The 16,955-nt window shown below is 49.6% G+C and overlaps 1 protein-coding gene across 2 annotated transcripts in view; it reads right to left on the reverse strand.

Annotated features, from left to right (window-relative positions):
• Positions 1-16,955, reverse strand: part of KALRN (kalirin RhoGEF kinase) — a 424,214-nt gene that overhangs the window by 279,825 nt on the left and 127,434 nt on the right. For both annotated transcript variants that reach the window (XM_069732606.1, XM_069732607.1), the window contains exon 6: positions 12,045-12,167. In XM_069732606.1, the coding sequence (XP_069588707.1) occupies positions 12,045-12,167 (123 nt within the window). The remainder of the gene's footprint in view (positions 1-12,044; positions 12,168-16,955) is intronic.

Here is a 16,955-nt window from a genome sequence, read left to right on the forward strand (position 1 = left end):
CGGAGGATAAGGCACGATGTAAGAGCAGAATAGTGAGTGCAGCTCTGGAGGTGTATGGAGGGTAAGACACGATGTAAGAGCAGAATAGTGAGTACAGCTCTGGAGGTGACCGGAGGATAAGGCACGATGTAAGAGCAGAATAGTGAATGCAGCTCTGGAGGTGTATGGAGGGTAAGACACGATGTAAGAGCAGAATAGTGAGTACAGCTCTGGAGGTGTATAGAGGGTAAGACACGATGTAAGAACAAAATAGTGACTGCAGCTCTGGAGGTGACCGGAGGATAAGGCACGATGTAAGAGCAGAATAGTGAGTGCAGCTCTGGAGGTGTATGGAGGGTAAGACACGATGTAAGAGCAGAATAGCGAGTGCAGCTCTGGAGGTGACCGGAGGATAAGGCACGATGTAAGAGCAGAATAGTGAGTGCAGCTCTGGAGGTGTATGGAGGGTAAGACACGATGTAAGAGCAGAATAGTGAGTACAGCTCTGGAGGTGACCGGAGGATAAGGCACGATGTAAGAACAAAATAGTGACTGCAGCTCTGGAGGTGACCGGAGGATAAGGCACGATGTAAGAGCAGAATAGTGAGTGCAGCTCTGGAGGTGTATAGAGGGTAAGACACGATGTAAGAGCAGAATAGTGAGTACAGCTCTTGAGGTGACCGGAGGATAAGGCACGATGTAAGAACAAAACAGTGACTGCAGCTCTGGAGGTGACCGGAGGATAAGGCACGATGTAAGAGCAGAATAGTGAGTGCAGCTCTGGAGGTGACCGCAGGATAAGGCACGATGTAAGAACAAAACAGTGACTGCAGCTCTGGAGGTGACCGGAGGATAAGGCACGATGTAAGAGCAGAATAGTGACTGCAGCTCTGGAGGTGTATGAAGGGTAAGACACGATGTAAGAGCAGAATAGTGAGTGCAGCTCTGGAGGTGACCGGAGGATAAGGCACGATGTAAGAGCGGAATAGTGACTGCAGCTCTGGAGGTGTATGGAGGGTAAGACACGATGTAAGAGCAGAATAGTGAGTACAGCTCTGGAGGTGACCGGAGGATAAGGCACGATGTAAGAACAAAATAGTGAGTGCAGCTCTGGAGGTGACCGGAGGATAAGGCACGATGTAAGAGCAGAATAGTGAGTGCAGCTCTGGAGGTGTATGGAGGGTAAGACAACTGCATGTAAAATGATACAAAACGGTGCACTTAGCAATCACACAGCCTGTAGGACTACAAGTGACAGGCTGTCATTAATTATGCTGCTGTAATTATGTTCACATCAGTGATTGCACACAGTTGTCTGCAATAACACAGACCAGAGGGAGCGCTGCACCGCAAGCCTATAAAGGAGGAGGACTATAACTCCCAGCAGCTCTACTCATGTCATGATCTCCCTGTGCTGTTCTTCTCCTGTCTCTCTTATGAGCCATGCAATTGAAAAAGCAAAGCAGTCAATGGCTGGTGTTTTGTTACAATGAGTCAGTGTAGATAATCGTCTTGGATACAACTGTAGTAAATTAGATCAAATGGGTTTTTAGTCTCTGAAGACGACCGGCCCTTTCCCAATTCACTGACAGCAAGCGGAAATCTCGGAAACAGAAGCATAATAATAATAATAATAATAATTTTTATTTATATAGCGCCAACATATTCCGCAGCGCTTTACAAATTATAGAGGGGACTTGTACATACAATAGACATTACAGCATAACAGAAATACAGTTCAAAACAGATACCAAGAGGAGTGAGGGCCCTGCTCGTAAGCTTACAAACTATGAGGAAAAGGGGAGACACGAGAGGTGGATGGTAACAATTGCTATAGTTATTCGGACCAGCCATAGTGTAAGGCTTGGGTGTTCATGTAAAGCTGCATGAACCAGTTAATTAATTTTTTTTTTTTTTTTTAATATAGGCCACACAGGGATCGTTAGGTTAATGCATTGAGGCGGTAGGCCAGTCTGAACAAATGAGTTTTTAGGGCACGCTTAAAACTGTGGGGATTGGGGATTAATCGTATTATCCTAGGTAGTGCATTCCAAAGAATCGGCGCAGCACGTGTAAAGTCTTGGAGACGGGAGTGGGAGGTTCTGATTATTGAGGATGCTAACCTGAGGTCATCAGCGGAGCGGAGGGCACGGGTAGGGTGGTAGACTGAGACCAGAGAGGAGATGTAGGGTGGTGCTGAGCCATGGAGTGCTTTGTGGATGAGGGTAGTAGTTTTGTACTGGATTCTTGAGTGGATGGGTAACCAGTGTAATGACTGGCACAAGGTAGAGGCATCGGTGTAACGGTTGGTGAGGAATATGATCCTGGCAGCAGCATTCAGGACAGATTGGAGCGGGGAGAGTTTGGTAAGAGGGAGGCCGATTAGTAGAGAGTTACAATAGTCCAGACGAGAATGAATAAGTGAAACAGTAAGAGTTTTTGCAGAGTCGAAAGTAAGAAAAGGGCGAATTCTAGAAATGTTTTTGAGATGCAGGTAAGAAGAGCGAGCCAGTGATCGGATGTGGGGGGTGAATGAAAGGTCAGAATCAAGGATGACCCCAAGGCAGCGGGCATGTTGCTTTGGAGTAATGGTGGAACCGCAAACGGAGATGGCAATGTCAGGCAAAGGTAGGTTAGTAGAGGGAGAAAACACGAGGAGTTCAGTTTTTGACAGGTTTAGTTTCAGATAGAGGGAGGACATGATGCTAGAGACAGCGGTAAGACAATCACTGGTGTTTTCTAATAAGGCAGGCGTGAGATCAGGAGAAGAAGTGTATAGTTGGGTGTCGTCAGCATAGAGATGGTACTGGAAGCCAAATCTACTGATTGTTTGTCCAATAGGGGCAGTATACATAGAGAAGAGGAGGGGGCCTAGGACTGATCCTTGAGGAACCCCAACAGTAAGGGGAAGGTGAGAGGAGGAGGAACCAGCGAAACATACAGTGAAGGATCGGTCAGAGAGATAGGAGGAGAACCAGGAGAGAACGGTGTCCTTGAGGCCGATGGAGCGGAGCATAGTGAGGAGGAGCTGATGATCCACAGCATGAAACATTGCTGCAGAGAATAGAGAAGCCCAGGTCTGACCGTCCGTCCGTCCGCCTCTCCTGCGCGCTCGTCATGCTGCGCCCCAGGAGCTGACGCTCATTGATGCCAGAAGTCCTCAGACACTGACCCTGCAGGGGTTAATACAAGGATCACTATGAATCAACTGGCAAATGAGCATCGTCTGGGCCCCTGGGGCCGCAACACTGTCCCCAAAAGTGTGCGGCAGCAAAACGTGCGGCCACGTGCAGGAGACGTTCCTGAAATCGACGCCTCTCGCTGGGACTCTCCGGGCACCGGAATAGTAAAGCTCAGGATGGAGGGCAGAGCGGGGACGGATCCTGGCTCCGCGCATTAATCTGCGCGCTCCGCTCCCCGACGTCTTGTGAAGAATTGGGAAAAGGTGCGCGCTGAATCAGGGACGGCAGATGGGACAGAATCGTCGCCTCCCGCCAGGACGGGATGGGAAGAAGCGCAGGCTGGAAAGCGACATATACAGCGGGCAGATCCGCAGCCGACAGCCACAACTACTGCTTCCAACAGCTCAGGGTTTGTTACAATGTGTCAATGAAGATGAACAGAATTGTCTCCGCCATTCTGATCGTTTGTTACAATGTATCAGGTAAAATGTTGGGGTCCAGGCTCTTTTGCTCACAGAGCATTGTCTAAACTGGATACAATTGTAACAAACTCTCAGCGAGAGCAGCACTAGCATTGGACACATTTCAGCCTCATGTATGTCTTATGGGGTCTCCCACCGCACATCCTGCTCCGAATCCCCCATTTCTTCTCTCAGCCTCCACTCATGGCTCTAATTACTCATAAACTCGTGTAGCTGCCCCATAGAGCGGAGGTGGCAGTAACAGCAGGCAGCTATTGCTCTCAGGTATCATCTGCTGCATCTGGTACGGTCACCGCATGCTGGGAGATGTAGTGCATGCTTATCACAGGAAGGAAGTAGCAGAGACGAGCATCAATGTAGAATCAAACAGGCGGCTGCGTCACCCGGCACCGAGGGCTACAAGCGACCCCAACCTCCTGTGCACACGTCATTGCCAGACTCAGGACACGCGGAGGTCGGGGCTCGCAGAAACTCCAGAAACAGTTAATATTTGGCAGGAATGAATGTTAGGGCGGCAGAGTTATTACACATGGAAATTACTTCACTGCATGTAAAGCAATCTGCGGGTGACCGCCAACACGGCTCGCTCCACGCAGACCGCCAACACGGCTCGCTCCACGCGCAGACCGCCAACACGGCTCGCTCCACGCAGACCGCCAACACTGCTCGCTCCACGCAGACCGCCAACACGGCTCGCTCCACGCAGACCGCCAACACGGCTCGCTCCACGCAGACCGCCAACACGGCTCGCTCCACGCAGACCACCAACACGGCTCGCTCCACGCAGTCCGCCAACACGGCTCGCTCCACGCAGACCGCCAACACTGCTCGCTCCACGCAGACCGCCAACACGGCTCGCTCCACGCAGACCGCCAACACGGCTCGCTCCACGCAGACCGCCAACACGGCTCGCTCCACGCGCAGACCCCCAACACGGCTCGCTCCACGCAGACCGCCAACACGGCTCGCTCCACGCAGACCGCCAACACGGCTCGCTCCACGCAGTCCGCCAACACGGCTCTCTCCACGCAGACCGCCAACACGGCTCGCTCCACGCAGACCGCCAACACGGCTCGCTCCACGCAGACCGCCAACACGGCTCGCTCCACGCAGTCCGCCAACACGGCTCGCTCCACGCAGTCCGCCAACACGGCTCGCTCCACGCAGACCGCCAACACGGCTCGCTTCACGCAGACCGCCAACACGGCTCGCTCCACGCAGACCGCCAACACTGCTCGCTCCACGCAGTCCGCCAACACGGCTCTCTCCACGCAGACCGCCAACACGGCTCGCTCCACGCGCAGACCCCCAACACGGCTCGCTCCACGCAGACCGCCAACACGGCTCGCTCCACGCAGACCGCAAACACGGCTCGCTCCACGCAGACCGCCAACACGGCTCGCTCCACGCAGTCCGCCAACACGGCTCTCTCCACGCAGACCGCCAACACGGCTCGCTCCACGCGCAGACCCCCAACACGGCTCGCTCCACGCAGACCGCCAACACGGCTCGCTCCACGCAGTCCGCCAACACGGCTCTCTCCACGCAGACCGCCAACACGGCTCGCTCCACGCAGACCTCCAACACGGCTCGCTCCACGCGCAGACCCCCAACACGGCTCGCTCCACGCAGACCGCCAACACGGCTCGCTCCACGCAGACCGCCAACACGGCTCGCTCCACGCAGACCGCCAACACGGCTCGCTCCACGCAGACCGCCAACACGGCTCGCTCCACGCAGACCGCCAACACGGCTCGCTCCACGCAGACCGCCAACACGGCTCGCTCCACGCAGACCGCCAACACGGCTCGCTCCACGCAGACCGCCAACACGGCTCGCTCCACGCAGACCGCCAACACGGCTCGCTCCACGCAGACCGCCAACACGGCTCGCTCCACGCAGACCGCCAACACGGCTCGCTCCACGCAGACCTCCAACACGGCTCGCTCCACGCGCAGACCCCCAACACGGGTCCCTCTACACGCAAACCCCCAACACAGGTCGCTCCACACACAGACCGCCACATGAGTCCCTCCACACCTAAAGCTCCGTGAAGCGGTCTTAGACAGGGTCTGCCCTCTCACTACCCGCACCACGGCCTCCCCCGCCTTCTCTCACTGTCCGCACCGCGGCCTCCCGCATTCTCTCACTGTCCGCACCACGGCCTCCCGCCTTCTCTCACTGTCCGCACCGCGGCCTCACGCATTCTCTCACTGTCCGCACTGCAGCCTCACACATTCTCTCACTGTCCGCACCGCGGCCTCACGCATTCTCTCACTGTCCATACCGCGGCCTCACGCATTCTCTCACTGTCGGCACCGCGGCCTCCCGCCCTCTTATTGTCCGCGTTCGCCCGCCATCTTACACCCTCCCATTCTCTTGCTGTCCTCATTCCACTCTCCTGCTCTCTTCGGGTTTTTGCTAATTTCTAAATTCTCATGCACATGTTGGTTATTTCTTCCTTGAAGATTTGAACCATCAAAGTGTTTTTCAAATCTGCAGCTGGTCAATTCCTTAGCTATATTCACACGTTGCTTTTTTGCGGCATCGTTTGTTGCCCTCTTCGCAGGAATAAGGTACGTACAAAAAGGTTTTGCAAATTATACAGCTCTGGCAAAAATGAAGAGCCCACTGCACAGTTTTATAAAAATCACCATCTCTCCATGTCTGCCAGCCATTCCATTTCAGTGTCAGTTAAAGTCCAACCAGAGGAAGCCTCACTCTACGTAAAGGGAACCCGACCCCTCAAATTGGCGGGATATGTAAATGCCTTTTTTCCGGTCCGATGGGTGGCGTTTCGTCTTCATTTCTCCACCCATTTCTCCGTCCTTGATGTCCGCAATATGTTCGAGAATTAGAGTACTTGTCCTCCATAGTTTGCGTGTGCGCAATGCAATCTTCGTTTGCGCACACGCAGTATGCTTTTCCCAACTGCGGGCAAAGTCGCACATGCGCCCGCACACTATGTCCCAGAAGTATTTCGCTGTGTTCTGTAACAACTCTACCCAGCCTCCTGGGATGCACACACCTGTCAGTATCACTGAGAGTTCACCCGAGTTTATTAGCTGATCAGCTCCGGGACTGTCACTTGCGGCATCGCTGCGTGAGAAGGTTCTGTAAGTGAGAGCACCAGAGCGGATAAACTCCAGAGAACTCTCAGTGATACAGTGCGGGAGCGATTACCACCTGTCAGTGTATCGCCGGAGGCCGGGTAGAGCGGTCACATCTCCCGATGTGACTGTTCTACACGTGAGATCGTCGTGGGACAGTCGGTAATGGACTACCACGGGCAGGGAGTATTATATGTTGGTTTTTTATTTTATTTTTGCTGGAGGAGACGAGGGCGTCGGGGACTAGGCGTTCAGTAAATATGGTAAATTAAGATTCAATAAAGGAGTCTGTGATTATTTCAAATAAAGGACTTTATTCTGGCCGTGTCTTTATTTACCATGTAACTATGGGGTTAGTAATGGAGAGGTGTCTTATAGACGCTTTTCCATTACTAACCTGTGGGCTTGATGTCACCTGACAATACAAAGGTGACATCAATCCCACAAATATGAACCCCACTTGCCACCGTTACAGGACAAGAGGGAAGAGCGAGGTTAAGTGCCAAAACTGGCGCATCTATAGGATGCGCAATTTCTGGGGCAGCTGAGCGCTGATGTTTTTAGCCTGGGGGTGCCAATATCCATGGCCCCTTCCCAGGTTATTAATATCAGCCCGCGGCTGTCTGCCTAGCATTTGCTGGTTCGATCTTATAGGGGGACCCCTTGTCAATTATTTACGGAGTTCTCATGTAAACTAGCCAGTAAAGGCTAAGCAAACAGCTGTGAGCCGATATTAATAACCTGGGAACCTTTACGGCTATTGGCTCATTCCTAGAATATTAACATCTGCCCTCAGCTTTCCCGCTGCTGGTTAATAATATTATGCAGGAGCCCACGCAATTTTTTTAAAAAAATTTGAAAAATAAATAGATATTGCATTTCACGCAGATTTCTGACAGTTGCTTTTTTGTTACAGGATACGTAGGCCAATTATGTTAATGCTCCTACATAGGCTGGTGTGTGTCTTTATTTAATATTAATGAGGGTATCTGGCTAAAGAAGGAAATTACATCACAATTGTTTTATTTTTTTTATAATATATCTGTATTTAGCTCTATGGATTTACAAAAACGCAAGAAAATCCTCATGGAAAAACGTGCTGATTTTCAACTGCCTTTTCTGCCAAGAGTGGCAGAAACCGCGCAGAATTTTACACAAGCAAATCCACAATGTGCGTACATAGCTTTAGCAAAGGTTCACATACGGCGATTTTGAAGCTTTATTTTTTATTTACAGCAAAAACGAGAATGGTGGCAAAGAAAAAAATGCATACAATATGCTTGTTAGTCTGTTTTTACTTACGTCTTCAACCGTTCATCTTAAGAGGTGAAAACAAATGCAAATACACCGAAATCTGACATCCCGCATCTTGGCAAAAACGCAAAAGGGCTCAAAATACGCCTGGAATAAAAATCTCATAGATTATTCTGGTACTCTAAAAATGAAGGAAAAAATGCAAAAACTCAACGAGTGAGCATAGTCTTACTGTCCATACTGCGGTCTCTGCTACTCTTGGGGCTTGTTCACATGCTGCGTTATTGTTATTTTCCATGTGTATTTCAAGAGTAACACTATTTTTCAGTACCAAAGTGAATGCGAGTCCTGAAATCTTTTACACTTGCAGCCTTTTTTCCCCAGATTTCAACCATCAAAGCCTTTTTTCATATCTGCAGCGAGTCAACTCTCTCTCCGTTTTTACAGCATCTCTCATCCAATCAAATCAATGGGAAAAAATGCAACGAAAAAAGCATGCAAAAAAAGTGCACATTTTCCACAGAACTTTTCCAGCCAATCATCCTGATTTTGGTGCAAAAAATAAAAAATCTACCGTAAATACTCAACCTGTGCATGTACGCTTAGTGTCTCCAATACACCCTCCTGCTCGCTTAGTGTCTCTAATACACCCTCCTGCTCACTTACTGTCTCCAATACACCATCCTGCTCGCTTACTGTCTGCATTACACCTTCCTGCTCACTTACTGTCTCTAATACACCCTCCTGCTCACTTACTGTCTCTAATACACCCTCCTGCTCACTTACTGTCTCTAATACACCCTCCTGCTCGCTTACTGTCTGCATTACACCTTCCTGCTCACTTACTGTCTCTAATACACCCTCCTGCTCACTTACTGTCTCTAATACACCTTCCTGCTCACTTACTGTCTCCAATACACCCTCCTGCTCACTTACTGTCTCTAATACACCCTCCTGCTCACTTACTGTCTCCAATACACCCTTCCTGCTCGCTTAATGTCTCCAATACACCCTCCTGCTCACTTACTGTCTCCAATACACCCTCCTGCTCACTTACTGTCTCCAATACACCCTCCTGCTCACTTACTGTCTCCAATACACCCTTCCTGCTCGCTTAATGTCTCCAATACACCCTCCTGCTCACTTACTGTCTCCAATACACCCTTCCTGCTCGCTTAATGTCTGCATTACACCTTCCTGCTCGCTTAATGTCTCCAATACACCCTCCTGCTCACTTACTGTCTCTAATACACCCTCCTGATCACTTACTGTCTCCAATACACCCTTCCTGCTCGCTTACTGTCTGCATTACACCTTCCTGCTCGCTTAATGTCTCCAATACACCCTCCTGCTCGCTTACTGTCTCTAATACACCCTCCTGATCACTTACTGTCTCCAATACACCCTTCCTGCTCGCTTACTGTCTGCATTACACCCTCCTGCTCGCTTACTGTCTCTAATACACCCTCCTGATCACTTACTGTCTCCAATACACCCTCCTTCTCGCTTACTTTCTCTAATACACCATCCTGCTCACTTACTGTCTCCAATACACCCTCCTGCTCGCTTACTTTCTCTAATACACCCTCCTGCTCACTTACTGTCTCCAATACACCCTCCTGCTCGCTTACTGTCTCCAATACACCCTCCTGCTCACTTACTGTCTCCAATACACCCTCCTTCTCGCTTACTTTCTCTAATACACCCTCCTGCTCACTTACTGTCTCCAATACACCCTCCTGCTCGCTTACTTTCTCTAATACACCCTCCTGCTCACTTACTGTCTCCAATACACCCTCCTGCTCGCTTACTTTCTCTAATACACCCTCCTGCTCGCTTACTGTCTCCAATACACCCTCCTACTCGCTTACTTTCTCTAATACACCCTCCTGCTCACTTACTGTCTCCAATACACCTTCCTGCTCACTTACTGTCTCCAATACAACCTCCTGCTCGCTTACTGTCTCTCTAATACACCCTCCTGCTCGCTTACTGTCTCTCTAATACACCCTCCTGCTCACTTACTGTCTCCAATACACCCTCCTGCTCACTTACTGTCTCCAATACACCCTCCTGCTCGCTTACTGTCTGCATTACACCTTCCTGCTCGCTTAATGTCTCCAATACACCCTCCTGCTCACTTACTGTCTCCAATACACCCACCTACTCGCTTACTGTCTCCATTACACCCTTCTGGTAGCTTAGGTTGTGTGCACACATTGCAGATTTGGTACGTTGTCACTTTTTTTTCTGCGTGGAATTATGACAAAACCTGGATCAAATCCTGATGCCAGCAAAGTGAATGTGAAACCTGACGTGTCATGCACACATTGAGTATTTATGACTTGCAGATTTGGTGCAGAAAATAATCATCAGCGTCAATTCTCTACGCGTTTTTCATCAATTGAATGCACTGAAAAAAATGCAGGCAAAAACGCACAAAAGGACGCAACGTTTTTGAGGCTTCGTTTTACTGCCAAGAGATGCAGAAATTTCTGCAAACACTCAACATGTGCACATAGCCTTACTGTCTACATTACACCCTTCTGCTCACTTTCTGTCTACAGTACACCCTCCTGCTCGCTTAATATCCAAATTATGACCTCCTGCTCACTTAATGTCCACATTAAATCTTGCTTTCCCACAGTGAACATTATGAGCTCCTGCTCGCTTACTGTCAACATTATGACATCCTGTTCGCTTGCTGTTCACAATACGTCCTCCTGCTCGCTTACTGTCCACATTACAACATCCTGCTCGCTCACTGTCCACATTACAACATCCTGCTCGCTCACTATCCACATTACAACATCCTGCTCGCTCACTATCCACATTACAACATCCTGCTCGCTCACTGTCCACATTACAACATCCTGCTCGCTCACTGTCCACATTACAACATCCTGCTCGCTCACTATCCACATTACAACATCCTGCTCGCTCACTATCCACATTACAACATCCTGCTCGCTCACTGTTCACATTACAACTTCCTGCTCGCTCACTGTCCACATTAAAACATCCTGCTCGCTCACTGTCCACATTACCCCTTCCTGCTCACTTATTGTTCACATTACGCCCTCCTGCTCAGCTACTGTCCACATTAAGAAATCCTGCTCGCTTACTGTCCACATTACGCCGCCATCCTCGCTCTCCACATTACGCCCTCCTGCTCAGGTACTGCCCACATTACGCCGTCCAGCTCGCTTACTGCCAACATTACACCATCCTGTTCGCTTACTGTCCATATTATGCCGTTCTGCTCGCTTACTGTCCACATTACACCGTCCTGCCCAGCTTCTGTCCACAGTATGCCGTCCTGCTCGCTTACTGTCTACATTAAGCCCTCCTGCTCAGTTACTGTCCACATTGCGCCGTCCTTTTTGCTTACTGTCCACATTAAGCCATCCTGCTCGCTTACTGTCTACACTACGCCGTCCTGCTCGCTTACTGTCCACATTACGCCGTCCTGCTCCCTTCATGTCCACATTACGCTGTCCTACTCGCTTACTGTTCACATTACGAAATCCTGCTCGCTTACTATCCACATTACGCTGTCCTGCTCGCTCACTGTCCACATTATGCTGTCTTGCTCGCTTACTGTCCACATTACGCTGTCCTGCTCGCTTTCTGTTCACATTAGGCCGTCCTGCTTTTTTACTGTCCACATTACGCCGTCCTACTCACTTTATCCACAATATGCCCTCCTGCTCAGTTAATGTCCACATTATGCTGCCCTGCTCGCTTACTATCCACATTACGCCGTCCTGCTCGCTTACTGTCCACATTAGGCCGTCCTGCTCGCTTACTGTCCACATTACACTGTCCTGCTAAACTACTGTCCACATTACGCCATCCTGCTCAGCTACTGTACACATTATGCTGCCCTGCTCGCTTACTGTCCACATTACGCCATCCTGCTCGCTTACTGTCCATGCGATGCTTTCATACTCTTACTATCCATGTAACAGTTGTTCACCCCCATTTATGCGGCTTGTTTAGGGCTAGCTTATATCATCTTCACATTGGGGACTTACCATGGAATTCATGGCGAAGTGGTTGTGCTGGGTCTGCAGGTCGAGCGCGTGCTGGTAGCTCATTCCGATCTCTGTGTGACCCTGCAGGAAAACCTCCTTGTTGTGTGTGATCCAATCAAACATCTGCAAAGAGACAGAAAGAGGATGAGCAGGCGAAACCCCACAGGCAGGCAACATGGCGGCCCCCAGTCCCCATACAAGCTCAGCCGAGACCCTCGCTAACACATAATCTCCTGGTGACTGCTCCCCTCTGACGTGACTGGACACGGTCGCTCCGTCCGCTGTGTAACGGCTCATATATAGGTCACTAAATGCTCAGAGTTTCATCAGCTTTTCATTCCTTTCAGTTTTTTCAGTGTCGAGTATTAACCAGCAATTTTATCAGTTTTTCTCATATGCTAAAGTATTGAAGGAGGCTTCTGCTATGCAACAGTCCACGGAAACAGAAGTGCACGGGATGGCATCCGAGTGCAGCCCAATCCTACACAGAACCGTAGACCATCAGTGACGCCGCCAATCAGTATCAGACGCATCTCTGGGGTTTTCACTCGGTCTGGGGAACAAATACAAGGACATGTGAACATGTCACAGTGCACTCGTCCCATTCATAGTTACAGTGCACTCGTCGTCACAGTGCACTCGCCCCATTCATCGTCACAGTGCACTCGCCCCATTCATCGTCACAGTGCACGCCCCATTCATCGTCACAGTGCACTCGCCCCATTCATCGTCACAGTGCACTCGCCCCATTCATCGTCACAGTGCACTCGCCCCATTCATCGTCACAGTGCACTCGCCCCATTCATCGTCACAGTGCACTCGCCCCATTCATCGTCACAGTGCACTCGCCCCATTCATCGTCACAGTGCACTCGTCCCATTCATTGTCACAGTGCACTCGTCCCATTCATCGTCACAGTGCACTTGTACCATTCATTGTCACAGTGCACTCGTCCCATTCATTGTCACAGTGCACTCGCCCCATTCATTGTCACAGTGCACTCGTCCCATTCATCGTCACATCACACTCGTCCCATTCATCGTCACAGTGCACTTGTACCATTCAGTCAGAGTGCACTTGTACCATTCATTGTCACAGTGCACTCGTCCCATTCATCATCACAGTGCACTTGTACCATTCATTGTCACAGTGCACTCGTCCCATTAATCGTCACAGTGCACTCGTCCCATTCATTGTCACAGTGCACTCGCCCCATTCATCGTCACAGTGCACTCGTCCCATTCATCGTCACAGTGCACTCGTCCCATTTAATCGCAGATCAGTATGAGCCATTAAACAAAACTTCAGCTTCAAATCAAAACCAGAAACGGCCAAAAAGCTTTTTAAAAACCAAATGAAACAGCAACAACAGAAGAGATTGCTATTGCAAAGCTTCATGCAGACACCAGCAGAAAAAACGCAGTGGAAAAAAGCAGCATTTACGCAACATGGAAACATGGCAGGACATGTGGAATTCACAACAAAAAATTGCAATGATGATTTTCTAATATATTTTTAACAAAACAAGAGCAAAAATAGTGCGACGTGGGCACAACTTTTTTTTACATTCACGTGAATAAGACGCTTGTAAGCAGATGTCAACACTTAGAATCCGCTCCAACAATGAATCCTAAAAACTGCGTGTGACCACCAGAGGAATCAGGGAAAATACAAGAAACTAACATGATTGGCAGTGAAATGTCAGGTGGGTGATGGTGGGCAGCGAGCGCTCCCTCGCCCTTTGGCCTCCATGTCTCACAGTCGGCGTGGTTCTGATACACAGACAGTTGTGCACACGTCAGCACCTGACGGCGTCTCCACGCAGCGGCGCTCACTTTTGCAGTGTTTTCCTGGCCCGTATTTGCTTGTACTATTCATGCGACCATCGGTCTATATGGTGAGAAGTGGCGGCCATTCCAGACTGGAGAATCTTTTCAACCACCTGGATCCCTCCTAGGAAAAGCAATTCGCAGGCGGCAGATCCTGGCGCTGATTAAGCAACTAACACGGACGCTATTAAACATACAGAGGGCTTTCTCATTCTCTGGACGGCTGATTTGAGCTCAAGGTTCTGAAAAGATCTGATTGTGGAGCGTTTATTCTGCAGAATCAATTTACATAATGACACACAGGAAATGCGCAAAAGGCGAAAAGCAGGAGACGGAACAAGCAGCAAATCACACGAAGAAACCGAGAGCAGGTCTGTCAGATCCACCCAGAAAGCCGAGCATTGCAGTCCACAAGCAGGAGAGAAAAAGGGGGCGAGCGTGCGTGCAGTGTATATATGAGGGCGAGCGTGCGTGCAGTGTATATATGAGGGCGAGCGTGCGTGCAGTGTATACATGAGGGCGAGCGTGCGTGCAGTGTATACATGAGGGCGAGCGTGCGTGCAGTGTATACATGAGGGCAAGCGTGCGTGCAGTGTATACATGAGGGCGAGCGTGCGTGCAGTGTATACATGAGGGCGAGCGTGCGTGCAGTGTATACATGAGGGCGAGCGTGCGTGCAGTGTATATATATGAGGGCGAGCGTGCGTGCAGTGTATACAGGAGGCCGAGCGTGCGTGCAGTGTATACAGGAGGCCGAGCGTGCGTGCAGTGTATACAGGAGGCCGAGCGTGCGTGCAGTGTATACAGGAGGCCGAGCGTGCGTGCAGTGTATATATGAGGCCGAGCGTGCGTGCAGTGTATATAGGAGGCCGAGCGTGCGTGCAGTGTATATAGGAGGCCGAGCGTGCGTGCAGTGTATATAGGAGGCCGAGCATGCGTGCAGTGTATATATGAGGGCGAGCGTGCGTGCAGTGTATATATGAGGGCGAGCGTGCGTGCAGTGTATATATGAGGGCGAGCGTGCGTGCAGTGTATATATGAGGGCGAGCGTGCGTGCGTGCAGTGTATATATATGAGGGCGAGCATGCGTGCAGTGTATATATATGAGGGCGAGCGTGCATGCAGTGTATATATATGAGGGCGAGCGTGCATGCAGTGTATATATATGAGGGCGAGCGTGCATGCAGTGTATATATATGAGGGCGAGCGTGCATGCAGTGTATATATATATGAGGGCGAGCGTGCATGCAGTGTATATATATGAGGGCGAGCGTGCGCGCAGTGTATATATATGAGGGCGACCGTGCGTGCAGTATATATATGAGATCGAGATATAGATAGATATATATGTGTGTGTGTGTAGGGACATATGTCTAGAGTTATATGTGTGACTAGTGATAATGTAACATCTGTACTGAAGGCAAGTCGCACCTAGGTGTTAATAGGTACTTCCTTGGAAATAGTAGAAATTCTGTCTCCAGATCTCACCAGGGGGTCTAGCTAGGGCCGAAAAGAAAAGCAACATTTGGCACCATCTAGGTCTTGGAGGGGAGATGCTAAATTGCGGCCTGGGGAAAGCTATCCCTGGGAACCATCTCACACGTGCCTCAAGAGGAAAATAATATATATTCATTAGTAGAGTGGCCATGCCCAATCAAACAGACCGCAATTATGATATTAACCTGGGAGGCCGGTCTAGAAACCTGACCTCAGACCAAAGTTATAAATTTAGGCTGCAGACAGAGAATTGTGTTCACATGGTGGGGCAGCCTGAGAAGCTGATGTGATCCAATCTACCTTCTTCCTTCCCTCAGGGAGCAGAAAGCAACTACCAGTTAGATAATTTCTGTAAGTTTTCTCCTGTTTATTTTGACATTGTTTGCATAAGTTGTATGTCTTTTTATTATCATATTTTTATACCTTTTTCTTATTGTAAGCACTGAACTTTTGCCATTAAAGTATAAAACTTTAACAAGTTGAACCTTGAATGCTCTAAAAGAATCCATAGCCTAAGGTGTGTGAGCCTTATGAGTGGTAGACATTTTTATTAGTATTATTAGTTCCAGGACTCGCCTGTGTATTCGATGAGTGGTGGCAGCGCGTATGAGCGGGTGTGTGGCCTGGGTCGGTGTGTGATTTATGCTCCCATCACAGCATAGGACAGAGGCTGAATGCTGGACTGAGAGTGGGGAGATAATTAACCCTTGCAGGCACAACCCCAAGTCACGTGTGAGAGCAGGCACGTGACGAATAAGTGACACCAGCGGAGAAGGGATCCGTGACAGTGAGCGTGCATATAGGGTACAGTGTATATGTGAGGGCGAGCGTGTTAGCAGTGTACATATGAGAGCGAGCGTGTGTGCAGTGTATATATGAGGGCGAGCGTGTGTGCAGTGCATATGAGGGCGAGCGTGTGTGCAGTGTATATATATGAGGGCGAACGTGCAGTGTACATATGAGGGTGAGCGTGCGTGCACTAAATATATGAGGGCGAGCGTGTGTATAGTGTATATATGAGGGCGAGCGTGTGTGCAGTGTATATGAGGGCGAACGTGCGTGCAGTGTACATATGAGGGCAAGTGTGCATATAGGGTACAGTGTATATATGAGGGTGAGTGTGTGTGCAGTGTATATATGAGGGTGAGCGTGAATAGTGTATATATGAGGGCGAGCGTGCGTGCACTGTATATATATGAGGGCGAGCGTGTGTGCAGTGTATATATGAGGGCGAGCGTGCGTGCAGTGTATATATGAGGGCAAGCGTGCGTGCAGTGTATATATGAGGGCGAGCGTGTGTGCAGTGTATATATGAGGACGAGCTAGCATGCAGTGTATATACAGTTAGGTCCATATATATTTGGACAGAGACAACATTTTTCTAATTTTGGCTATAGACATTACCACAATGAATTTTAAGCAAAACAATTCAGATGCAGTTGAAGTTCAGGCTTTCAGCTTTCATTTGAGGGGATCCACATTAAAATTGGATGAAGGGTTTAGGAGTTTCAGTTCCTTAACATGTGCCACCCTGTTTTTAAAGGGACCAAAAGTAATTGGACAGATTCAATAATTTTAAATAATA

Source organism: Ranitomeya imitator, chromosome 7 (assembly GCF_032444005.1).
Source record: "Ranitomeya imitator isolate aRanImi1 chromosome 7, aRanImi1.pri, whole genome shotgun sequence".
Lineage (NCBI taxonomy): Eukaryota > Metazoa > Chordata > Amphibia > Anura > Dendrobatidae > Ranitomeya > Ranitomeya imitator.